This window comes from Harpia harpyja, chromosome 8, assembly GCF_026419915.1.
Source record: "Harpia harpyja isolate bHarHar1 chromosome 8, bHarHar1 primary haplotype, whole genome shotgun sequence".
Taxonomy (NCBI): domain Eukaryota; kingdom Metazoa; phylum Chordata; class Aves; order Accipitriformes; family Accipitridae; genus Harpia; species Harpia harpyja.
In genome coordinates this window covers 51,683,789-51,709,204 of record NC_068947.1, presented here as the reverse complement: position 1 = coordinate 51,709,204, position 25,416 = coordinate 51,683,789, and the positions used below count along the sequence as shown (strand labels likewise).

At 37.6% G+C, this 25,416-nt stretch overlaps 1 protein-coding gene across 1 annotated transcript in view; it reads left to right on the top strand.

Moving 5' to 3' along the window:
* Window positions 1-25,416, top strand: part of KPNA1 (karyopherin subunit alpha 1) — a 52,787-nt gene that overhangs the window by 16,747 nt on the left and 10,624 nt on the right. Inside the window, exons 5-11 of the mRNA XM_052794436.1 lie at window positions 452-546; window positions 3,404-3,535; window positions 11,711-11,799; window positions 13,645-13,744; window positions 14,316-14,479; window positions 15,649-15,727; window positions 18,733-18,858. Coding sequence (XP_052650396.1) covers window positions 452-546; window positions 3,404-3,535; window positions 11,711-11,799; window positions 13,645-13,744; window positions 14,316-14,479; window positions 15,649-15,727; window positions 18,733-18,858 — 785 coding nt within the window. The remainder of the gene's footprint in view (window positions 1-451; window positions 547-3,403; window positions 3,536-11,710; window positions 11,800-13,644; window positions 13,745-14,315; window positions 14,480-15,648; window positions 15,728-18,732; window positions 18,859-25,416) is intronic.

The following is a 25,416-nucleotide window of genomic DNA, read 5'->3' as shown; positions in this document are numbered from 1 at the left end:
CAGCAGGTGTATGTAATAGTCACTTCTTTTCTTGAAATCTTTGTAACTACTAAGTGATGCAGATATGATGTCTACTCCTGAATGTAAGTTTAAATATTGTAGGGAGTGTCTCTATGGCTCAAATATGCTGATATGCCGAAGTTTCTCTGCATGTGTGCATGCCAGAGTGACTTCACAGAATTGCTGCTCTAAAGTTGGTCTGCCTGAATTACTGAGTGCATTAGTGTTTTGAATCATGTTACCTCATTACCTCAAAATTCAGGCTGGAGACTTCTTATGGTGACAGATGGGCATCCATTGCATTAGTAAAGGTAAAGCAGTATTGCAGAAAAAGAACACACTCTCAGAAAAGAGGAGTCAGTATGTCCTTGGATATTATTTTGATGCGGTAATTTGAGAATTTCCCTACAAAGAAATGAATGTATCTAACTTTGGTTTTTATTTTAAATAGAACCAAATCCCCCAATAGATGAAGTCATAAGCACACCAGGAGTGGTGGCCAGGTTTGTGGAGTTCCTCAAACGAAAAGAAAACTGTACATTACAGGTATACAAATATAAATATATCTATGTTCCTCTATTATGAAGGCATTTGGTGATGCAAATGAGGTAGAAAAAAATCAGTGGTTTTTTTAATTAGCTGTACTTCCTCTCTTTTTCTTCACTAGGTTAAAAAAGTTATTTTATCTTCAGGGTTTCTAGCAAGGCCTCTGAGGACAGGAGAGAGAGAGAGAGAGATGTCTGAGTTGCATTGTGTAATTGCTAAGATGGGCTCTTTACAGTTTTTCATGTAACAAAAACATTGGACCTCAACAGATGAAAAGCTATTAAACTAAACTTTAATGTTTGTCTCTTTTTTACTAATTGAAGACAGTTTTAAATCTTCAGAATTATGACTTAAATTTTTGATTAAATTAAAAAAAACATTTAGAATTAGAATTAGAATCCATAATGATAAACATAGAAACTGTGAAACTTACTTGCTTTGGTTTGAAAAATTAAATTGTGTTTGCTACAGTGGTGGTTAATTTATCTTGGACTTGCTTCTTGGAGCTTTCTCTCATTTCCAGCTGTCCTTTTTTCTGGTCAGAGTTCCTTCTGGGTTAGTAGAAAATGAAAGAAAACAAATCATTTAGTAAAGAAAAAAAAACGTTAACAGGTAACCATTAAATACAATATAAAGGTTAGAATCAGTGTTCTTTCAAAATGCATAAGGCAACAAGTTTGTTAATGCCATGTGAAATCCAAATTTTGGTGAGTGGAGATATGCACAAAGTTGATACTTTTTTTCTTACACGTTAGAGAAAAGGTTCCGTTTATAGGAATTACTTTTCAAATTGATATCCACAGAATTCCAAAGGTCTATTAGCTACCTTTGAGGAGTCTGTGGACAGTGATTAAGCGTATGTATCAGATTTAAGCCAGTTGGTTTGCAACTGTGGAAAGTTTGTAAGCAATTTGATATTAAAAAAAAGAATGCCTTTTATTACTTATAGGGCTCTAGCATGGAAGTCTAAGACAGGCACATAAAGGGAAACAAGCTCCTAATATTTGAATAGGAAGGGAAAATAAGGGTAGAGGATACTTCATCAAATGCAGTTACATCTCTAGTTTAAAAAACTTCAAAAGCAATTGTAGACTCAGTCAAATTCTCATGGCCGCACTTGTGTAACATGTATTGATTTTTACACAGAAAGAGCAAAAATCAGTCAAAGTTGAAACTTGCCGAGCTTGTCCTAAAGAGTTTGTAACAAAGCATTGAAAATATAAACTTGAGTACAACCTGGTGGCATCCATTAGGAAGTCAAAGGGCAAGTTCTTAAATACGGGTAAGAAACCTCTGTGGTTGAAAGATGACTAATAATACTGTATCACAAAACACTGGATAATCACTTCAGAGAAGGTACAATTGCAGGAAAGCAAGTACGTTTTATGTTGGCCTTAAGCTCTGGCCTGAACGTTTTGCTTCTAGTTCATTAATGATGAGTCTTGCAGTTTTGACATTGTGTGTTTCTGCTTTATTGCAGCCCATACTCTTTGTATTACAACAATGTATTTTGGAATCGTTTATTCTGATCGCATGTTACCAGGAGCTAATTTCTCCTTTAGTTGATCAGGAGGGTAGGATTAATTGTATTTTAAAAACTGAAGTCTTTAATAATTAATAACACTTTAAAAATTAAAAGCCTTACAAGTCTAGGCTTAATTGTTGAGTTCTTATTTCAGGCCTGTTTCAGGATTCTGTGTATCTCCTTAGCAGGAGTTGCTTTTGTGATTAAATCCTAAATATAAGTCCTTGCTGCTCTTAAGAGATAGCTAGGCTTGGAAAGTATATCAGGATTTTAACTGGAAATAAAACTTAATAAATTTCAATATTTAATAAAATTAATTGGTAATGTCAAAATTGGTCATTTATAGCATACAACTTTCTACTTTTAATGTTCATTGTTTTTTACCTTTTCATTCAACTTTTAGCAGTCTTTGTTCACTAGATTCTGAATGTATCTGATAGGATTTAAATTTGCTAGTGTAGTGTAATAATTTTTGGACTGAAAAGCATGCAGAAATCTACCAAAATCTAGATTTCTAGAATCTATATTTTCTGAGGTCTATATCAGGTAGTGTTAAAATTTGCATTTCAGCTTAAAAAGTTAATATTTTATCAAGTTGAGATTAAAATAAAAATAAATTGCAAAACCAGTTAAATAAAAAAATGCAAATTTTTAATTCAGGATCTCAGTTTTGCTTAAAGTCTTGAATAAAAACATCATACTCTAATAACTCTTTGCAGCAATATTGATCACCAGGTGGAGAGGAGTACTTTGCTGTAGTTGCAGAGTTCTACCAGATTGTGATCACAAAGTCGTTTGTGTGGGTTTTTTGGTTTTTTTTTTTGTTTTTTTTTTTTGTTCTTTAATTCAATCTCCTTTCCTGTTTGTTTTTTTTAAATGGCTTTATTTCCTTTATATCCATTGAGTTTTGTCCAACAATGTTGACAGTGTCTCTCTTCGTGCATCTTCAGGAATGTCATTGCTGATTCAGTGAATGCAGGTATCGGGTGTCTTGTGGGAAGACTCATTTTTTGTGTATTGGTTCTTAGCCAGTAGGGAAAGGCAGTAGAACAGACCAAAGGTAACACAATTGCATAGCAAAAAATAATATTTGAAAAGCCACAGCAAACCCGATCTTGTTCTCATAAGGAACTTCTGCAAATTCTGATTTTAAGTGATACCAATAACTCTTAACTCTATGATTCTGATTCTTACTTTGCAAATTGTCTGTGTTAATAATATCTCATGCTTTTCCTATGCCAATTCTTTCTGTCTTTAAAAGGCATTTAGTCTTCGTTTTTGGTGTGGCATAGAAGGCTCCTAGTAAACTTTCTTTTGTATTTTGTTTTCCAGTTTGAGGCGGCGTGGGTGCTGACAAATATTGCCTCGGGAAATTCCCTTCAGACTCGAATAGTGATCCAAGCAGGAGCCGTCCCCATCTTCATAGAGCTGCTTAGTTCAGAGTTTGAAGATGTACAGGAACAGGTAAAGATTAAGAATGGTGTTGGGCTTTTTGTGTGTGTGGTGGTTGGTGGGGTTGGGTTTTTTTGTTTGGTTGGTTTTGGTTTTTATTTGTTTTGTTTGTTTGGGTTGGTTTGTTTTGGTTTTGGTGGTTGGTTTTTTTGTTTGTTTGTTTGTTTTGGTTTTTCTTTCCTTCCCCTGAAAGGAACAAGGCTATCCTGTAAGAAAGCCTTTAGAGGAAATGTAGTGTTTGGCAGTTTTGCACAACAGTTCCTTTCTACCTAGTGTGTGTTAAGATATCTAAGCAAGTACTGTATTTTTCTTTTTCTGGAAATGATATATTTAACCACAGCCAATGCGGTAATGTGTTATGATCTCTAATGGGTTAATGTTTTTCTGTGTATTGAGGAATTCAAGAAGTCTTGTTTACAAAATTGCTTTACAGATGGAAAGTTCATGCTTGTTTCTCCTGAAGATAAAGCATGAGTGGGAATTGTAGTTTGTTCTCTACGGAGAAAATTATAGTTTGTTCTCTGCCTTCCTTACAGAGTAGATGAATATTCTTTTAAGGCCCAAAGTGATCAGTGTAAAGCACAGACGAAACATTTGACTCAGTAATTTCCGCATGAGGCCCATAACTTGTGTTTGAACAAGGACGTATTTCAGACATGTAATCTTGCTTTGAAGACTTAGGGTGATGAAATATTAATCATGTTAACAAATAGAGTTTCAGTTAGGATTAAGATTAACTTGAAACCATGCACCTTTACTGTACAAATTTGACTAGCTTTGGGTCCGGGTATTTGCTTTTGTTTCATTGTCTACTCAATTAGTAAGCTCTCTGTTTTTTCCTATAGCTACTTACAGACCATAGCTTAAGCTTTTCTTGAGCAAATTAAATTAAGCTCTGAATTCTCATTATAAGGCTGTTTCTGAGGTGATTGGTTTTTTTTTTGGTGACCCTTTTCTGAACGTTTCTTTGTTTCAATATCTTTTTGTGGTGGTGAAATTACAAGCACTGGGTATTCCAGTAGCACTGTTCCAGCAATGCTGTTTGCAGAGATAGTACCTCATTTTAATTTCTACTTGATACTTTGGTGTGTAAATATCCAAGATGTCTTTGCAGACTCTTTGCCACAGAAGCTGGCTGTGAGCTCAGGTTAAGCTGATTATCCAATATGATCCATTGTTCTTTTCAGAGTCACTGACTTCCAGGGTTCAGTTCTCCATCCTGTAAGTGTGACCTCTATTCTCTGTTCCTAGATGTCTGACCTTGCGTTTGGCTGTATTGAGATGCATGATTGGAGAAGTCCCGACTCTATAAGCATTGGATCGCTTTGTGTAACTTGCCTTTCTTTCTTATAGCTGGCTCAGAATGTACCACCTGTACTTAAGGTTGCCTAACATTTTCCACAAGACAGACAGATTTTTATTTTTATTTTCTCAGTTGCTTATAGCTTTCTAGTTCTTTCACTCTGCAACTTTTCATTTTCAATGGTCTGTCTCAGGATGAATTATTTTTGAAAAGTTTTTTTTTAAGAGAAATTGAATTCAGGTGCTTGAGAAAATGATACTAAAGGAAATAAGAGATTTTTTTTGTCCATTTTTTTAGCTTCCTTTGAGGAAGTGAGTCTGTCTGTTGTTGTAGAAACTAGAAATGTGATAGGGAGCTTGCCAAAATGGCAGATGAATGCTATGTTCTGCCCATGTGAAAATCCATCCAGACTTAGCTATGTGATGCTTTTTAGAGTTTGTTTTTTGGGGGTTGAAATTGGTGGCATTACTTTCCAAATTCAGCCATCACTTGTATGCTGCTGTTCCTGCAGAATGATTGATGCTTTGAGTGTGGTAGGGGCTACTCCAGTTTTTTGCTCCTAATGATCTTCTGTGCAAGAGCTAACTTGGTTTTTTTTATTAGGTTGTTGTTACCATCCCTGCTGATGTTCAGAGAGCAGGTGGGAAGAGCGAACCTGTTTAGAATGAGTTGTGCAGCCTTCAGCCTTAAGATGTGTGAATTAACAGAAGAGCTTAGGGGCCACAGTTAAGTAGTTTATCTGTCTCCTTCCCCCTCTGCCTCCTAATAAACTGCTGACATGTTAAAGTTCAGACTGCAGGCAGGCAGAGTGGGTTGTAATTACCGCAAAATATTTTTCTATGCAATTCAGGTGCTGAATCCATGATCCCTCTGTTACCAATAAGTCTCTAAATACTAGTTAAAAATTGCTCTGTAGTAAGCTGTGCTAAAGAAGGAAGATGTACCACTGCGAAGTGTTACCTACACCTTTTCATAGCGGGTTTCTGGGCTGCAGGTGTAGAGATTGCAGCGCGGCTCACAGATGACTTTGGGTTTGATGCAGGCCAACATGAAAGAAATTCTGTTTTTTCCAACAGCTTTAAAAAATACCAAACACTTCACCATAGTATCTATTAAGACAAAAATTAAAAGCATTAAGCACTTAAAAGTTAGCTCTCATACTTCTGCATTACAGGATAGCATTAATACACAACTGCATTGTATTTTTCCAGATGACTCTCATCTCATTCAGTATATGTACAGATTGTTGCCCTGGTAACAAATCAGTGGGTAGTAAAGGAGGCTTTTATTTGTCACACTGTGGCCCTGTTTGTTAAAGTCGGAACACTTTACAGTGAATGAAGGAGAAAAGGGAAGAGATTCTTATGATTAAGGCAATTGCAGGTTTCTGAGATACATTTATCTACTGCTTAGTGTCTGATGCTGGACAATTTGCTTATATCAGTTTTCAGTAAGTGGATACTAGTTCTGTGTTTTTTGAATGCTCACTGTGAAATATTTCTATTTCGCTTTGTAGTTGAGAACAACTCGGCACTTTTGCAAGTGACTTTTGTAATTAGGTCTGTGTTTTGAGCAGCTCTGGTCCTGGACTTCTCAAGCTGGATTCCTGAAACTGGGAGATACTTGGCCATAATTTTCTCCTCTGTAAAATGATGATTCTTATCTTCTCTCGCAGTAGCACTGTGAAGATTATTATTTGCAAGCAACTCTTGCTACATTTGCAACAAATTACAAAAATACAGGAAAATACAGAAAATAAAACTACATGTTCAGAGCAGATGGGCCAGAAGCTAGCCCTACAACCATATGGTAAAGGATGAAGAGAAAAAGGAATATTGAAGGCTGTGTTTAGTAAGCCATTCTTTGTGCTAAGTGGGATAGTAATTCTGTCGAAGGAAATGTTAGTGATAATATAATTTGGAATATGTAGCATAGCATAAACTGAAAAAAAAAAAAACCAAAAAAAATTTAATTTGATTTACTGGCTAATTGTTATCCACTGTTTTTGTCTTACAGTAAGTCAGTCTCACAGACTTATACCATTGAATTTGTCTTATTTCAAACTTCTCTTAGCAGTAGCTCAGGAACAGTTACCAGTTTACCTAACCTGATCATGATTTTCCCAACAGTTATTTTTCATATTTATAAGCTAGTTTTAATCTAATGTGTTGCACTGTTTCTTTTGCATATGCTAGTTTCTGAGTCTAGTGTGATTCTAAATCAGCGGTTTTATAGAAGTCTGTGTGAGGGAATCTTTATGTTTATTAAGCAATATGTATTTTAATGAAATTATATCTCTTTACAAGATGTCTTTTTGCAAGATCTGTTTCCCATTAAGCTATGCAGGCTGACAATTACCCTACCATCCTTTAACTCTTTCATTGTTTGTATTTTATATCAGTCTTTCTCTGTGATCAGTGGCCAAATGATTTGGCATCCATTTTTCCCATCAAAGAAACTGAGTTTATTACAGAAGCTACGTGTCCATTATTTGTGAAAAACCATTTGGCTACATCTCCCCACCTCTACCGGTTCTGTTTTTGGTGTACTGATTTTTAGATTTAGTCAGTGGCATACGTCCTAGCCTTCTTCCACTTATCACAGTTTTTTTCTTCCAAAAGACACCTAGAAATTTAGATATGCCAGCCTGAAATTATTTATATTGAAGGACTCCAAAGCCCTTTAGACATGCTTAAGGTTGATCTAGCTTCAGCAGTGTCTTAGCTGCAGTTCTTTTCCGAGTTCCCTTGCTGATGTATTTAAAACCCAGATGTCAACTTGGGTTTCCTTGATGAACATTGAATTTCCTTCAAAAACCATGCAAGGCATTACGCTCCCTGTCTGAGATGATTGAGATTGTTTCAGTGACAGATATGTGTCATTGTGTTCTGTTGGACAGCCCGTGGCAGGAGAATCCCCAGCTGCCCCATTCTCCTTTGGGAATGTTTGTGTTTTCAGCTAAAGCAACCAATGGTTTTTTTTTTCCTCTCAGTATTTTTCCATTCCTAGTTGTATTGCTGTTCCTTTTGGTAACCATCATTTGTTTGGCACAGGTGAGCTGTGAGTCTGGTGTCCAAGTTCTGTTTGGCTTTTACATCAGCAGTCCCACTAACTAGGTCTTAGTAATCAAAATGTGGAAAAACAGTTGAGGCATGAGTATGAGCTACGTTCTGCGTTTGGGTGGGTGAGATGCGAGAAATAAGGAGCTATGACCACCCCAGCCACTGAAAGAAAGGTGTTTTCTGTGTTGGGGCATAGTAGAAGTCATCTCCTAGGAATGTGACCTTACGATATCCTTCCTTGTGTCCACTTATCCAATCACACTTGTATGCAAGCTCATCTTCACTGTCTTCATCCCAGCATTAGATCCATTTCCCAGGTCAGCAACCAAAAGTAGAGAAGGTGTTGGTTCTCACTTCATAATACTACTTCTCCACCAAGAGGCACAGACTCTACGCACTGTTGGTGGTTGGTTTAGCGCTTGGTTTAAATATCCAAAGCCCTAATGAAATAATGCCTGAGCGCCTTCGGAATCCAGGGGAAAGTGGAGGGTTGTCAGAATGCACACAGATTATTCACAGAAGGCACCATATGGCTCAAAAGTACTCTACAAAACTTGTACTTTACTGTTATTGACTGCTGAAGTTGTTCAGCACTGCAGGAAAAAAACACTGGAGTTTAATAATGAGTAAAATAAACTGGAGACCTGCAACAATCCCTACTCCACTATTAGCCATAAATGGAAATTTATACAGGTGTATAAAAATAGAAGCTGCAATTGACAACACAGCATTTGCATTTTCAGTTCACACACAACTTTGCTACCTAAGATGTTGGTTAAAAAGTCAGACTACAAATCTTAAAATTGCAGATTCTTTTCATCTTCAGGTCTGAATGTAGATGTTGAAAGTACTGAAATGGAATTTTTTGAGAGTAAAATATTTTTTTTTATTTAATAAACTCTGAAACTTAATGGAATTAAATATCCTTTTACCTCTGCAACTATCCAGAAAAGAAGATAAGAACATTTGGGATTTATAGAACGAAGCCAAAATGTTATGGCAAGCAAGCCATTTGCATCTTGAGGAGTGCACAAAAGCAGCAGTGGAAATCATTGAACATTATTCAGACAAACAGACTCTGAAGACACTTGTCATTGTTCACATGTCGTCTGTGGGAACCATGACAGAGCTTTGTATTTATAGCAGTGTCTGATGAGAAGAGTTTAAATGAGCTTGACTTATGTTCCTCGCTTATCTGAAGAGCTGAAGTAACTCCTTAAGGAAAGACATCTTCCTTTTTGAATAAAACCTTGCATATTTTTCTAAAGATATTTCAATTTCTTAGCATCTTGTGTACTATCAGTCATTATCATTAGAAGGATTTCTTGCAACATCCTCTCTTACCCCAGGTCCTGTGATATCAGGCTACTTGGCCAGAATTCTCTTGCCATAAAAAAAATCAAGAGTGGGAAAGCAGTAGAGATGCTATTTGACTTCTCTGGTCAGACTTTTTGATGTGAGATTTGCTGTTGCAAAACCAGTCTGTCATTCAGGGTCAGAATGGATTCTTGGATTAAGTGATTATCACTGCTGTCAACCCTAAAAATAGATATTGCTATAATGGCAGAAACAAAGTCCACAGACAAGTGAAATACAGCTTCCAGAGGTGTTTTAACATGTGTAAGGGTGTCCAGGCAAGGAGATTGTATCTTCATACAAAATTACCCGCATGTTCTATAAAAGGAAATTATTGCAAATTCTAACTTTTTTTTCAACCCTAAACGTTTTTAGAAGATCCACAAGTTTATTTAGAACCAGCTGAAATCTTTGATTCATTCTTCGGGCTTCTCATTGCTGCAGAAATACAAGCATTGCAGTGAGCAACGAGTGTGGCTTCTTACAGTTCTAATACAAATGACATTTTGCAGGAGGTGGCATTTGTTGTCTCTTAAGCACAATTTTTCCAGTAGCTGCCTTCTCCATCTTAAGTCCATGAGGCTGCCAGACCCAAGGTTATACTTTTATTTCAGACAAACTGTTGTCATAACATAATAATAAAATAATAAGAATTGGTATGAAAAATAAGTTTTCACGATGAAGATCAGTTCTGGGGGGACATTGTGTAGTAATGGCTGTGCCGTTTCACAGCAAAGGTCAGTATAGCCTGGTGCCGTGTCTCTGACTGGCTGACAGCAGAAGCGTGAAAAACAGTAGGAGAACAAAACACACTAATCCTTCCCCAGAATAGTCGCCTAGTCTCTTAACAACTTGCAGTTTAGGGACTTCCGATTGATCTATCTATGGGGTGTTATTGGTAATACTGGTACAGAGGAGGAGCCTTTTTATTTTGTATCTAGCAAGCTGACATCTGTATCTACATCTGGTTTTAGCTGTATTAATTTTGCAGGATTTGCCAGTGGTTTTGGGCCTCTAGAGTGGTTGGAGTCTGATTTTTAAAGTGGCATCTTTTTGTCACCATTTAAAAACATGTTACAGCAGAAATCTGATGCAACAAATCAATTGACATCTTATTGATAATGAATAAATAAGTTTATTTCAGATTATCTGAGAATTTCCTTTAGGTAACAAATTTGGCTTATTCTGTCAATTCTTTTAGAGGAGCAATTTATTTCAAGTTGAGATACGGAGAGAGAAACATGCTTGTTTTGTGTGGGGAGCTTACCTATGTTCTGTTGGGGAAATAGTTACGCACTGTAACACATTTTACTGCAGATAAATACATTGTCTTCAACTGAAGAGAAACGTGGGGAGGACATTCAGCTGCTGCCCATGATAAATAGGATTGCTTTTGTCCTCTACGTGCACTACTGGAAGTATTTCCAGTGGTTGTGTAGACATTATACGGGTCTTACCAAATAAGCAGATATATGTATCTTTGATGTGAACTTGGTCCTCTGCTAACTTGAAATAAATAGCAAATGAGAGTTTCATACACTTTCTTGGTTACAAAGTATCATCTGTAAATCTCATGGAAGTAATAAAATGGCTTTTATGCTTCATATAGGCTACTTTTAATTTTTTTCAGTTAAAACTCTCTTACTAGTGGACAGTGATATCAAAAACACCACTTAAACCAAAAGTATAAATCAAAAACAATTAAATCTTTTATTCTCATCATATCACAGAAGATGGATTTCATGCTTCCTTAATTATCTTTGGTATTTTAGATCTTTTCTTCTCAAAATGAAGGGTTACAGTAGTACTGATGTCCAAGGGAGAAAATATGTCTTGCATTTTGCCATGCATATGTCTTAATAGGCAACACGGGTTCTGTCTTGTATAGCTTTCTCTTAAAGAATATATGCCAATGCCCATCTGAACGCTTTGATTCTGAATATTGGTTTATCTCACGTATAGATTCCATTTTCATCTTAGTTGGTGTCAGCATTCTTAATATGACTGTGTAAACAACGCATGCTTCTATGGCTTCTTAGGAAATACTAATATGGGCTGTTCCACACAAACATTTTTGGGTAGATACAAACTTGCTTGACCTGTGCTATGAACATCTGGACTTGAACCAGCTCTGAACTCGGAGGAGTGTAGAGTTAGTACATTACTAAGCCTGAGGAGATAAGCTCATCTCTTATATTGTGGACAGAGCAAGGTTATGTCTGCCTGCGAAGTCTTTGGAGACATACATGTTGGCTGTTTTGGTATTCCTCTTAGATCTGTGTAAATATTCCTGAATCATATAATGAGCTTGGGTGTATATATGTAATACTCAACCAGAATGCATTCCCCTTCTGTACATTGTCCAGGATCTAACAGTGAGAACAGAGTATCTCCCACTCTAATACATACACAAAACCGGTTGAATTGTGAGAATAAAAGCAATTACTATTCTGTTTTTTGTTGCAGGCAGTATGGGCTCTTGGCAACATTGCTGGAGACAGCACTATGTGCAGAGACTATGTATTGGACTGTAATATCCTGCCCCCTTTATTGCAGTAAGTCTGTTTTAATACGTTTTCCAGAATTTTGCTTGAGTGTCTGGTAAGACTGAATTTTGGTTTTTGCCTTGAAGAATAATAGTGATTAGTTTTGTTGTGGAGTAATCAGACTTTTTAATGGGGGACTCCTGAACTACTTTTGTAATGGAGCTAAAATGGAAACATGTTTTAGGAGCAGCTAAGCTGGAACTATTTTATTCTACAGAGTGGGTGGATGCCTGGGCTTATTATAGAGTCATAGAATAATTTAAGTTGAAAGGCACCTCTGGAGGTCATCTAGTCAAAGCTTTTCTTCATAGCAGGTGAGAACAGATTAGATTGCTCAGCTACTTAACCAGTCAAATCTGGAACATCAAAGGTAGATTCTGTAACCACTTGGGGCAACCTATTGCAGTATTGGACCATGGCATGGTGAAAAACAATGTTCTGATTTCTAATCAGAATTTTCTATGTTTCACCTTGTGACAGTTGCCTCTTGTCCTATCATTATGCACCTTTGAGAAGGATCTGGCTTCCTCCTTTCTGTTAAACTGTTGTAGGCAACAGTTATAGCTCCCCTTACACAGTGTCCTTCTAAGGCTGAACAAATCCAGGTCTCTAACCCTCCTGTTGTGTGTCGTTTCTCTAGTCTGCTAATTATCTTGCTGGTCCTCTGCTGAAGGACCATAGTGTTGCTGAAACAGTGATGCCATCTTGTGTTATGTCCAAATTAGGATTATTCAGTCTCTGTTCTTTGCAAACTCTGTTTGCAGCAGTGGAGTTTTCCAGTATTCTCATAAAGACATTGCTACAATGTGGGATGGCTATGAGAAAAAGAAACCGAGTTGTTACAGTTGTGGAAAAACTAGGTCTTGCCTTACTGCATTCCTCCTAGGCCAAAGAGCGCTATGGCTAGTCATTTCTAAGCTGTCAGGAAAGTGCCTTGTTTAGAGGCTTCACGCTGTGTTTAATTGACCAACTCCACAGGTGTCTTTGTGTGAGGACTGGTCTCACATAAGGGGACTTACAGTGTAACAGCGGCTGACACAGCTTTGGTCGGTGTGATAGTCCTAACGTGAGAGGGCAGTTTTGGTATGCAGATCTCATAAAGGTCTCAGTATTACAGTTCATCACATCATTGGGCCTCCTGTGCCTTACGGAGCAGAAGTTGAACCCTGCGGCTGGTGTATGGATGCCACCCCTTAACTACTGCAGGAAAAGACTGGTTTGGGGTGGTCTGTAGAATTGTGTTCTAACAAGAACCCAGTGGGCAAGGCTCTCGTATGCCAGGACTGGAGCCAGTGTGCACAGAAAGTCTGTAAATGGTGCTTGCTGTGAGATATGTGACTGTCTTGAATGTTTGGGAAACCCTAAACCTGATCATACACATTTTCTGAGGATATGTTTTGTTCTTCACTAGTTAACGTGCAAAAGTGTAAAAGTGGGGCTGATAGTCTGAGACTGACATAAAAATGCAGTTCAGTGAAGAGAGTACTCTCCAAAACTACCTGCAGGTCCTTCTACTTAGAGTAATTTTGTCACAGTTCCTGTGCCTTTTGACTGTTAATCTGCCACATCAGTATCTAAGCAATTAAATGAATGCACTTTTAGTGTAATGGTTGTTATTCTTGTCAGGATACTGGGATTCATGTGTCTAGCATGTGTGTTAGTATCCAGCCATCAAGCATGATTGTCCTCAGGATGTATTTTTATAGAAAAAAAATCTAGCATATTTTGCCCTGGTGTATGTTAAAATGTAGGCCTGAATTTATATTTTAATGATTCATGCAGTTGATCCTACAGGGTTGCCTGGCTTTGATTTTTAAAAAGCAAAGGTTGGAATTTTTTGTTGGTTTGTTTTAGATTGCTTTCAAAACAGAACCGTCTCACTATGACCCGAAATGCTGTATGGGCTCTATCCAACCTCTGCAGAGGGAAAAATCCTCCTCCAGATTTTGCCAAGGTAAGAGATGCTTTAAAGGAAATGTGTTGTGAGGTGGTGGTAGCCAACTAAGCAATGAGGGTGGTGAAACTTAAACTCAGTAGCAAAAATGTTTCAGAATTTCTCTGAAACAAGGTATGGACTTCTTACCGATGAAGTTTTTGAATGTATTTAGTCCTTTGGGTGGACATTTACAACCACTGTTTTAATATAGCTGCCTCCTAGCTTTTTGTTACTGTTCCTGTACTGGAGATGACCATCCCACAGAAGAACAAAACTCTGTACATCTTGGCTGCTGTAGTGCAAAGTATGGCACATCTTAGTGGACAAGTATGAATTCAAGTTGCCAGACATTGTACTGCAGAGGCTGAAGAATTCTCATAGCGTTTTTCTGCTGCCATGCTCCTCTGTACTTGTGTAGCTACAGCCCTGCACAGAAGTGCTACCTAGGTCTGAAATTTTCTTGGGTATTGAACCTTGAGATGCCAGTGCCTAGTCCTATAATGTCACATACAAGATTAACTGACATGTTAATAGATCTTCTGGCCCTTTTAACTGCACAATGTATGTATCTCTTCTTAATGTCTTACAGGTTTCACCTTGTCTTAGTGTGCTTTCCTGGCTGCTCTTTGTCAATGATACAGATGTATTAGCTGATGCCTGCTGGGCTTTGTCCTATTTGTCTGATGGCCCCAATGATAAAATCCAGGCTGTGATTGATGCAGGAGTCTGCAGAAGACTTGTGGAATTGCTGATGTAAGAAATTTGTTCTGAGCAAATGTACTGTCCATTTTTTTCCCTAAAATCAAGGTTCAATAGGAAGCAATAGGAAGTTTAATTAGATATGTCTTGAAATGTAGTAATTTCCAAAAAGCAAGATTTGAGTTTTAATTTTACCTGTCTGTGTTCAGTCTTCTCTATTTGTCATGAGTAACAGAAACAATGGAACTTCTCTTGTACTAGTTTCGCTGTTTCTTAAGAGATTTTTTCCTGCACCTAACAGCTCCATTTTTGTAAAATCCATAATACGTACTGGGATTTTCTCTGTGCCATTGAAGTCCATGTTATAATTACCTACCAATGAAATTGCTGAAGGATATCAAAGATGCAAATATAAGAGTAAAATTTACTAGAATTGACAGTACCAAGGACTTGAAATGTAAATAATTTCCTAAACCCTTACTGTAGAAGAGTATACACATTGGTCAGTAAAGTGTAGCTGTGGGAGTTGGGGTCAGGGAGGGTGGCCTTGTTCAGAGCTGTTTCTTCAGGTCTAGGGGAAGGATGTGGAGCATTCAGTTACCTAAGAACAAGAAATAATGGTTTTCAGTGATGTAAATAAAAAAGACTATTAAGGCTTTTAACATTGAGGCAAATCTGGTGCTGGATTAACAAGTAGAATGTATTACCTAAGGTACCTTTTTATAAATAAGTGCTTTCATTTGAGAAAAAAATTCCTTACTTCACCCTTCCTATTCCAATCCTGACTTAACAATGATGATGGGAGGATGCATATAATGGCAGAAGATGGTCAAACAGCTCTATGGGTTAAACACACAGCTTCTACCCGTATTCCTTTGTCTTGTTCTCTGCCTTTGTGGGTGCTACATTAAGTGTGTTTCATAGTTAAAGCGGATTACTTTTTCCCTCCCAAGGATGCCTATACTCTGAAGGACTTGTATTCTTTTAATCTCATATTTTATTTTTATGCTGCTGAATGATATCTAAAGGCCTAAATATTTAGAAACCCTAGAAAGACTTACCATTAGTTTAAAATCAGAGAGTGATTTGATTGAGATAGTGAGAGTTAAGTCAGGTTTAGCAGGGAGGTTTTCCCCTGGCTGATGGATGTTCCTTTCTTGAGGATGTAAAGATGGAGATGCTTCAGGATGGTTAACACTTAGATCTTTCCTTGGTAATTTTAGGCACAACGACTACAAAGTTGTATCTCCTGCCTTACGAGCTGTTGGGAACATTGTTACAGGAGATGATATCCAGACACAGGTATGGATTCACTTTCTCTTGTGTTGTACTGCAGTTCATCTTTCTGTTAGTTGTGGTAACCTATTCACAAGCACCTCCTCTTGTTCCTTTTGAAGTTTGAAAGTGAAGGATTGATGACGCTAGTTGCCTCAAAACGTGGTGGTTTTCATAGTTTTTCTGTTCAGTTTTGAACTGTTGGTGGTTTTTACATAGCTATGTCTGAGATTTTTATATAGCTGTGGAGTACCCTTTGGGGTTTTTTTTTTTCCTAATTTGTTTAAAGCAAGTCTGCCTCAGGCTGAATTTTATGCTGAATTATATGCCATGGTAGGGCTATCAAAGGCCTGTCACATTTGATGCTGTTGATGGTCTATGATGAATATACCAAAACCGAGTGTCTGGTCAGATTTTGGATGGTATGTAGCTGTGTCTGGGCATATGTTTGGAGAAGCATCGGTAGGAGTCAGTGACTACCACCGCTGTATTGGAATTAAACTGGGAGCCAGGAAACCTGATGCTTCAGAGGCACTAGGTTGTCATCCTGCTGCTTGGTAGGTTTTGCAAGAGGCAGCAGCTCCCACCAGTTTTTAAAATCTGTGGGAGCAGAGAGTCCGTGCCTTGCATACATGTGTTAGCTGTGATCCACTGGCTGGTGGCAATCTCTTTTTACATGTAGAACAGAAGCTCCAGTTACAGGCTTCTGCTGTTGTACCTTATGTTAAAGTTTTTTCCCCACTTTTTTGTGCATTCCGACAACCTTTTGTGAGGCTTAATTGGGAATATGAGGAAGAAGAGCGTAGAGTAGGCTACTGCTTTTGAAACTTTGCTGACTCTTGGCCTCCATCTCTAGTTCACAAACTAGAAGCATGCCTGTGTGGTGCAGAGCTGTCTGACAAATGCACAACCAAATTGGATTGAAGTGAGAGGCTCAAAGAGGCTTGCTGTGGTGGCTGTTGACTCTATTAAAACTGATGGGAGAAATGGGATCAAGAAGCGGTAGTAGCTGCGAATGGGGAGGTGTGTGCAGTGGAGGCAGTGAAATGGACATCCAGGAGGCAGTGGTAGCAGTTAGAGGTGTGAGATGATGTGAAGAGTGTGGAGAAAGATGCTTTCAGTGAGGTGTAGATGCATAAAGCTTTTGGTTCCCCATTCAAAGTGTTAAATTACTCCTCCCATGTAAATTATGCCAAAGTGAAAATCCAGGTTCCTCATCTTGAGGCTTCTTTCAATGCTTATTTTTTGGTTTGTTTGAATATATCCTTTGGAATTCTGTAGTTCTGTGACAATGAGATCAGAGATAAAGATGAGTTAGCAGCAGCAGGACACTGAGTATCTTACCACTAGGAGGAGATTAATGTGATTTTTTTGATTGCTACAATATTTTTGTGTAGCTGAATTGCATAGGCGTTCTTGTGTTTTTTCAATGGCATTTGTTTTGCACATCAGTCATAAGAATGATTGAGGTGTGTTTTGTAATTTCATAGTTTCATTAAAAATAAACACAAGGGATCACTAAATCACATGTAATGCAAGTTATTAAATACTGCATAAATCTTAATTTTAATTAAAAAAAATGTTTAAACTTCTTTGTTGCACAGAATTTTTTCAGAGGAGCATACCATAAGCTTTCCTAAAATTTTAGAGAACTGTTTAAGTAACATTCTAGTAACTGTTTAAGTGCTTGATGGTCCTGCCTGCAGATTGTACTGTATGCTAAAGAGGGGTACAGAATGCATATAAAAATCCTTAATCAGAAGGAAGAGCCCAGCTTTGACAGTTCATACATTTTTGAATATGAACGCAACATGTAACACAGTTGCCTGAAAACTTCTCTGTACAACCTCAGAGCACAAACCTGCTTTTACTTTACATCTCATTTCCAACTATTAACAATTGCCAGTGCTTGGAGATGGCCAAAACCATATATTGTATGCATGAAGAAAAAAACAAATTTGTCCCAGTAGATACCTGATACAATCCTGAACTGTAATCTTTACTTTTTTAATCTTAATGTGGAGTAGAAAGGTTTTAGGAGTATGTGCCTGTGAGGGGGGATACAAGCAAGGGAATTCAGTCCACAGATTTCACGATCAGAAGTCATCACCATGATTCAGCTTGACTCTCATCCTTCTGACCTCCACAAACAGACTGAAGAATTTCTCATAAAATTCTGTACCACACTGTTCTTTCTGAGCTGCCTGCTTTTGCCATACATGGCAAAACTACCGTGCTTCTTGGTGGGCTCTTCCAATTTCTTTCTTACTTGTAAGAAGTTGGAATTTAATTAAAAAAAAAAAAAATTCATTTTTCGGTCATTGAATCCTGTTTTGTGCCCTTCTAGAGGGTCAAAAAGCCCTTCACTATCACACATGACATAATCAAGTATTTGCTCTTGTAACATCACTGTTCTGGGGCATTTTCCTTGTACTTTGGGCACTTAAAATTTCTATTTTGGAAATGCAGATTTTCCTGCAACTTTTCTGCTGTGTAAAATTGCAATTTTTTACAATATTTTAAAATTTTTAATAAGAATTGCCCATTCATAATGTCACTGGACACAACACTGACAACAGTTTACCCCACTGTGCCAGCTGATGTGGAAAACAGAAGTAGTTGGAGCTTCCAAGTACACAAAACTACAGAAAACAAGATGACAGGAAAATACTGTCATCTTATTTTTGTTTGGTCGTAATGGGCTTAGTATCTTCTTGTGTTCAGGTCACAGTGAAATCATAATGAAGGAATGATCTCTTACCTGAATTGCTTATTAGCTTTCCTGCAAACATTTCTTTCTTAGTTCTTGGTGGTTTTTTGTTTTGTTTATGTTGGGGTGGGGTTTTTTATTGTTGTTTTTTGGTTTTGGGTGTTTTTTTTTTTTCTTTTGGGGATCATCTGATGGGATATGCTTTTTAGATTTTGAAGACATTGTGTTCCTTGTTCTTGTGATTCTTTATCCTAAATTTCCTCTAAGTTGTGGTTTGTTTGGTTTTTGTTTTGTTTTGTTTTTTTCTTTCTTTTGTATTCAGGTAATTCTGAATTGTTCAGCCCTGCAGAGTTTACTGCACTTGCTAAGCAGCCCAAAAGAATCTATCAAAAAGGAAGCATGCTGGACAATATCTAATATAACAGCTGGAAACAGAGCCCAGATCCAGGTAACCTTTTCAGCTATGATCAGTAATCTTTGTCTTGCAGGCTAGAAGAAACACATACCAGGTGGTACACTGGTTTTTGTGTATAAAGTGCATATTTGTATGTGTACACAGTTACAGATATATAATTATATATAAGCAGAAGTATATTGTAGGTTCTGTGCATAATGAGAATATTTCAATGGCCCAGTCATCTCTCAAATTCAAATTACTTAATTTTGTAATCATCTACAGATTATAAGGTGGGGAGACGGTCATGCTAGAGAATGACAAAATGAGGCTAAGGTCGAGAAAACCTTGTCTTAAATATTTGCTTCATGCCTTTGACAATCACTAAGATACAGAAATTCTCAAGTATGAAAAGAGTAAGCTACAAACTTTGAGAATCAAATAACTTTGCAGGTTTCTTGATTTCACCACCAGATATAGACACCTACATTGTAAAATACTTTCTTTATTCCTGTTTATATTTTCTTATAATTCCTGATACAGGCAGTTGTGCTTAGCCAAATCTAAAATTGCTATTTATTAAACTGAACAATAAAGGAGGATATCTAACATGTTGCATTGGGATTTGTCCCTTCTGATTACACCAAATTTTGGAATCCCTTCATGGTAAGTGACAGCCCACAGAAGCAAATGAAAGTTACTCCCTTATGTCAGTCTTTGCAATTAGGCTTCCAAAAGACCACATCTTTGTTCTGAGTCTGGACTTAGTGTCAGCCATCAAGAAGAATTCCCAGGACTTGTCTCCAGATGGTATAAATGAGAGATTTACCATCTCTTTCCCAGAGAAAAGTTTTTCTTTGACTAGATAAAGAAGAAACTGCTAAATATGTTTTGTTTTCCTTGGATATGGAGTTTTTTTCAGAACAGCTATACTAGGTGAATTTTTTGCTTGGCTTTCAAGGACAATGCCTCATTCCTTCCCTTTTTCAGAAGTGATGAAAAAACAGATTGTAGTGAAACCAGGCTTTATCTGATAAATATACAAGGTTCCCATCAAGGCAGTTGAATGAAAGTCTCCTCATGTAAATCAAATTTAATTCTTCTGAAGTTACATTTCTCAATGCTCTTCTCCCTCACTGGATACAGAGAGTATTTTCAGAGATTGCAGAGGATGTGTGGAAGTCCAGTTAGAGATATCTATTCTTTGAGGAACAGAAATAAATAGCAGAAATATTAGACATTAGAAGTATTTGTCTCACTCATTAGTAACCAGGCAGAAACAATGCATGTTCACACAGAAAGTAAACCAAGCCCCATAATACATTGACAAAAGTGGCCAAGGAGTACTTCTTTCCTTCATATCCTTTTCCTTGGAAGGCAGCCTGACACTTGCTAGTCTTGTATCTGATGGCTCTGGATTATTCATTCTATATGATGAGAATTAGCATGAAGTGGTTAACCCTCTTCACCCAAGGGATAGAATTATTCTCTTTTTGCAGAAAACTTGCAGGAGATTGCATGTTTTTCCTGAGGAAAAAGTGTATTATATCTTTTGCAGGTGGCACTTGCAATCTTTTGTTTATACATTCTCCCTTACAAAGAACATTCAGCTGCTGAAGGGGCAACGTAAAGTCTTAATACCATGAATGAGGTCTTCATCTCAGAAAGCACAGGAAATAAAGTTAATACTTTTGTGGAAGATAACTCAGTCTCTGCTAAGCTTCCTGGCATTAAGAGCCGATGCTTGTCTAACTTCAGAGATGCTTATGTTAGGAAATGAGCAGGCAAGAAAACAAAACTTATGAAGGTGGAAAGCTGTGTAGGTCCTTCTTGTCTGATGTAAGGACATGACTAAGATGGAAGTGGAACTGCAAGCAAAGAAACCTCCTACAGTTGTATTTGTTCCAGCTTTCTCAGTCAAAATTTTACTTTGGCCACCGAAGATCATGTTTTTTGTCAGATATAGAGAATGATATGGTTACTTAATCTAACCTTGGTAGAGCTCCAAAAATTTTGATTCTGCCTTTATTGTGGCTTGTGTGTTAATCTGTGGACTAGCTGAACTTCTAACAAAAAGTGCTGTGTAAAATCAGCAACTGTACCACTGTTTTTTTCCTGCATCAGCAATTATAATTGCTGTGCATTTAGCAGTGCAGAGAAGGTAGTTACTGCTGCTTGTGCTAAGGTAAAAATGTTTTTGCCTTTGCTTTTCTTGCAGTGAAGAATCTTTTGGCTGCTTTATCCATGCTGCTACCACCTTAGAAACAGGGAGGAGCAGTATTTTTTCTCTAGAAGGCCATTTCTACTTTTCCTGGGAAGTCTAAGAGCATTTTCTGGGGAACAATCCAGCCCAATACATTTTCTTAACCTTGTGGTTTTTCCCAAGTCTATCAGAATTGCTTTGGGATGCACAATCATACAGGAATGTTGCAGACTTAAGCAAAAGAAGAGCTTGAGAAAATCAGATACCTGTACAGGTTATTCCATAAAGAAATAAGTACTGGAAGTGGCAATAGAAAGTAAAGTTTGTTACTAGAGCATTTTTTCAAAACTTCAGGATCTCTATTTTCATATTTTTGATCTACTGAAGATATGGTTGTGAAGAGTCCTAGAGGTAACTTAAATTCTAGGGCACCAGAAGCTCTTTCAATAGTGTATTTACTTCTGTGACTTCTACATAAGTATTCACTGTACCACGTCTTCCTCTTCAAGTGAAGGAGTAAGTGCCTGTCCTTGTTTCCACAGTATTCTCACACCTGGTATCCACTACTCAGATGTGTAAAAGTAATGCTTTAGGTGTGGAGGTTCTTAACTATACCCTTGGTAATCCTCTGTCTTCTAAACTGTTGTCACATCCTTATTTGAAAACAAGTAAGGATAAAATAATCTCTCCTTTGTTAAAATTTGCCTCATCTAGCTAAACAAAATCATTAGGTACATCTATGCATGTATTTAGTAGTTTTTTTAAACGTTTTGGGGTGTCTTACCACCAGTTTAGATCTGCCCCCTTTCTACTGAGAACAGGCTAGAATTGCTTTGTGACTTGGAAAGGTGAGGTGGGAAGGCAGGGAGAGGGAAATTAATGCTATGAGCCATTAATATTGCAGCTTCATTTCTAGCAGGTGATTCTTTAAAAGTACAAAACCCCCCTTCATTCTGCATAGAAAAATAGTTGTTATGGTTGTGTGGGTAGAAGCTTTCTTTCTCAGGATTGTTGCATCAGGAAGAAAACACATTGTCAACCAAATCACCAAAATACATGTCGATTTAAAAGAATCCAGCTTAAAGCAGCTGCCTTAGGATATGTCACAGGCAAGATTGGAAGCATGTTGATGCATTCATTACTCAAGTCCATTGAAAAAATGTAAAAAGCAACTTCTCAAAAGTAAAAGCGATAGTTCATTTAAGAACCCCTCAGGCTCCATTCAGAGTAATTGAGCTGCCTTTGAACTCTTGAGCGCACACACGCTGTATAGTGAAACGCTGACTGCCCTAAGTGCATACCCCATTTAATCTATACTGGGAGTTATGAAAATGAGATTAAAAAACCAGTGTTTGTGAGTCTGAGCAGGAGATAACTATCCTGGTAATTATGACATATTGCAAATCATGTCCATCATGAGGCTTAGATTTTTAGAACTGCAGAAGGAGGCCTGTTAGAGAAAAGTTGTGAAGTATAGGACATTGGAGAACGTTTACAACATGCTTGATGGGAGATCTCAAGGCCACTGTTTCTTGGAAGTAAAATTGGCAATTGCAGGTGTAATTGCAATAATTATCTCATGTTGAAAAGAAAGTCTTATCACAGACATGTAACAAGTTCCAGAAAGGCCCTAATTCTTTAGTTTCTAGTCTCAACCTAGAGAATGTCATGTGTGATACAAGGTGGGATGAAACCTCCTTTACGCTCCAGAGCTGATACATCTGCTTGTCTCAGAAGACTTCTCTGAAGTATTACTTCAGATGACTCCTACTCAGTGTCAAAATCATTGTAAACATTTGAGCCAAAAACCACTTTAAATTCATTTCTGAAGTTGGAAAATGCTGTTTGGTAAAGTGTTTCTTGAAGATGGCCATATGCTAAAATGGAGAGAATAAAAGCCTAGTCTGTTTTAGTAGCTGTGAGGACAAAGGATAATTCCCATCTGGGAAGAATATCTGATTTAACTAAGATCATGGGTGAACCTATTTAATCTGTGAGTTGAGGTATTTTCTTTTATTCTTTCTCTAAATTAATTTCACATTGTGATGAATTAAAACATTACTTCTTAAGAATTGGTCTTCCTTACAGAAGGAATTCTGAAATACTAGATGCATCTCTAAACTAAATAATTTATTTTTCTTTCTCCCCAGTCCCTCCAAATTGCTCAATAGTTCCTGCTAGAGGTCATAGCCTGTAGCTAGTTCTACTCCAGTCTCTGTGATACTAATTGGATTTTGAACATGCACAATCTTTAGCCAGAAATCAGACAGGAATAATTTCAGCACATGGTAACTTTTTTTCCTGAAAGTTAAAAGTCTGCCTGGCATCGTAAACCACATTATTGTAAGTTACCAGCTGATCTAACTATTGGGTTGTTGCTCCAGAGCAGTTGGGATGTTAGAATACTGTGGAAACTTTGGGTAGTGCTCAAGCCATAATCTTGCAATCTCTTCTGCACACCAAGAAGAAAATGAAATATTTTGGTTAATAGGTATTTTACCTAACCAATATTAACAGACAGAGCTATATTTAGTGTTGTTTAAGATTGCATTGGGTTACACTCCCTCCATCCACCCACTCTAAAGTATAGAAATATAAAGTTGGAGGGAAGGACTTCTATATTCATTTCCACTTTCATACTGCCTATGATGCTGTTTGGTAGCACACTCCAAAGGCTTTCACTGCCATTTCTAAAAGATAAGGCAGCAGCCTATCACCATCAGATTTGCACTCAAACACCATCAAGTAAACTCTTTCTAGTGTTAAGGCAATATAAATTAACATGCATGAAATGTGTGAAAGTAAGTGCTGAACTTTCTTTTGTAGCTCATATTAAAGCACAGGAGGCTTGGGTTCTTTTCTCCACCAAAAGTGGAAGTGAAAGCCTTTCAGAGTGTGTTATCAACAGTGCCTAGGCAACAGAAAAGTACGGTGGAATACAGCAGTCTTTCCCCTCTTTATTTCTGTGCTTTTAAGGTTTGGGTTGGATGTGTATATCCTGATGCAGTCATGATTGTCACTAAGTATAGTTTTTGTTTGTTAATTTCCTAGTTTGTATACAGCTTTGCTGTACTTCAGTGGATAGCTTCCCCAGTCAGGGAGAAGGGGAACTACATCTTCCTGGGAGTCAGAAGGAGAACTGCACAACTGAAGCTAAATCCTGACTGTCGACCCTTCTGAAGGGTATGAAAGGCTATCACATACCTCAGAAAATGTTCTGTGTCTAACTTCGCAACCCGTTGAAAAGCTATGAAAGGCAGTACATCAGACACAATCTTCCATATCTGACAGTGAAGACATCATAGGAGTTCTCTCCTGTTGACAGGTTAAGAAACTTATCACTTCTTTTCTAATATACCTTAAATTCTCACAAGAACATCTGGAAACCTGAGTATTGGCTAGGCATGGTAGCAACAGGATCTGTGCCATATTTTTCCTCCTTCAGTGTTTCCTATCCTTGCTGAAATGTGACATGGGCAAGTGTAGCAAATGATACATTGCCTGTCAGTTCTAAAAACTCTGGAATGAAATACATTTTTACAAATTGGGGTAAAGATACAAGCTAAGAATTGTCAGAGGCTCGCCTGCAAAAAGACCACAGTAACGCTAGGGACATGGAAAAGGAATGACGTGATTCACACAGAGTTGTGGTTTACACAGGCAAACTGTGTATCAAATTACTTAAATATAAAGTGTGTTTGGTTTATGTCATAGTTTGCATGAGTGGTCTGAAATCTTCACGTGCTGTTTGTGGTGGCAGGACTTCAAAAAGTGTCTCAATTAGGAGCAAAATGTGGCATTGCTGACAAAGTCATACTTGTTTCAGGACCAGTGAAAGTCAAAGATGAATCTCTTTCAGGTTTAAGTTTGTGTTTAAGTACAAAATCTGTTTTCAGGCTTCTACGTGTGGTGAATCACATATATCATACCACATTGAGGGCAGCAGAGCTACAATACCTGTAATTCCTTTATTCTGCCTGAAAACCTCAGCAGTCAGCGGTGTATATTGCTATCTTTCTTTTTGTAGGACAGACCCTAAAAGCCAGAGATGCCTCAACAAGTTGCTGTTCGTTATAGTGCAGGTTCCTCCTGACAGCAGTAGCAACCTTGTGTAAACTGGCTAGAAGTTTGCTTTATACACAGTTTGGATATAGGCTTAGGTGTCTGTGTCAACAGCATAGAAGTCTGTTAGAACTGAGACCTGAAGTGCTTCCTTCCAGGCTCTCAGGTGGCAGTAGTTTTGTACTCATGCCATCATGTTAAGTAGCTTTGGCTTACAAATACTTGTGACGTTGTTTAAAAAGCAGTTGTAAATTGAATCAATAAACAAGGTAACTGGAACACAAGTAACTGAGAAGCCTCTGTGAACTGAAATTTCTAGCCAGGAGGAGGAGATCATGGCAGTAGGG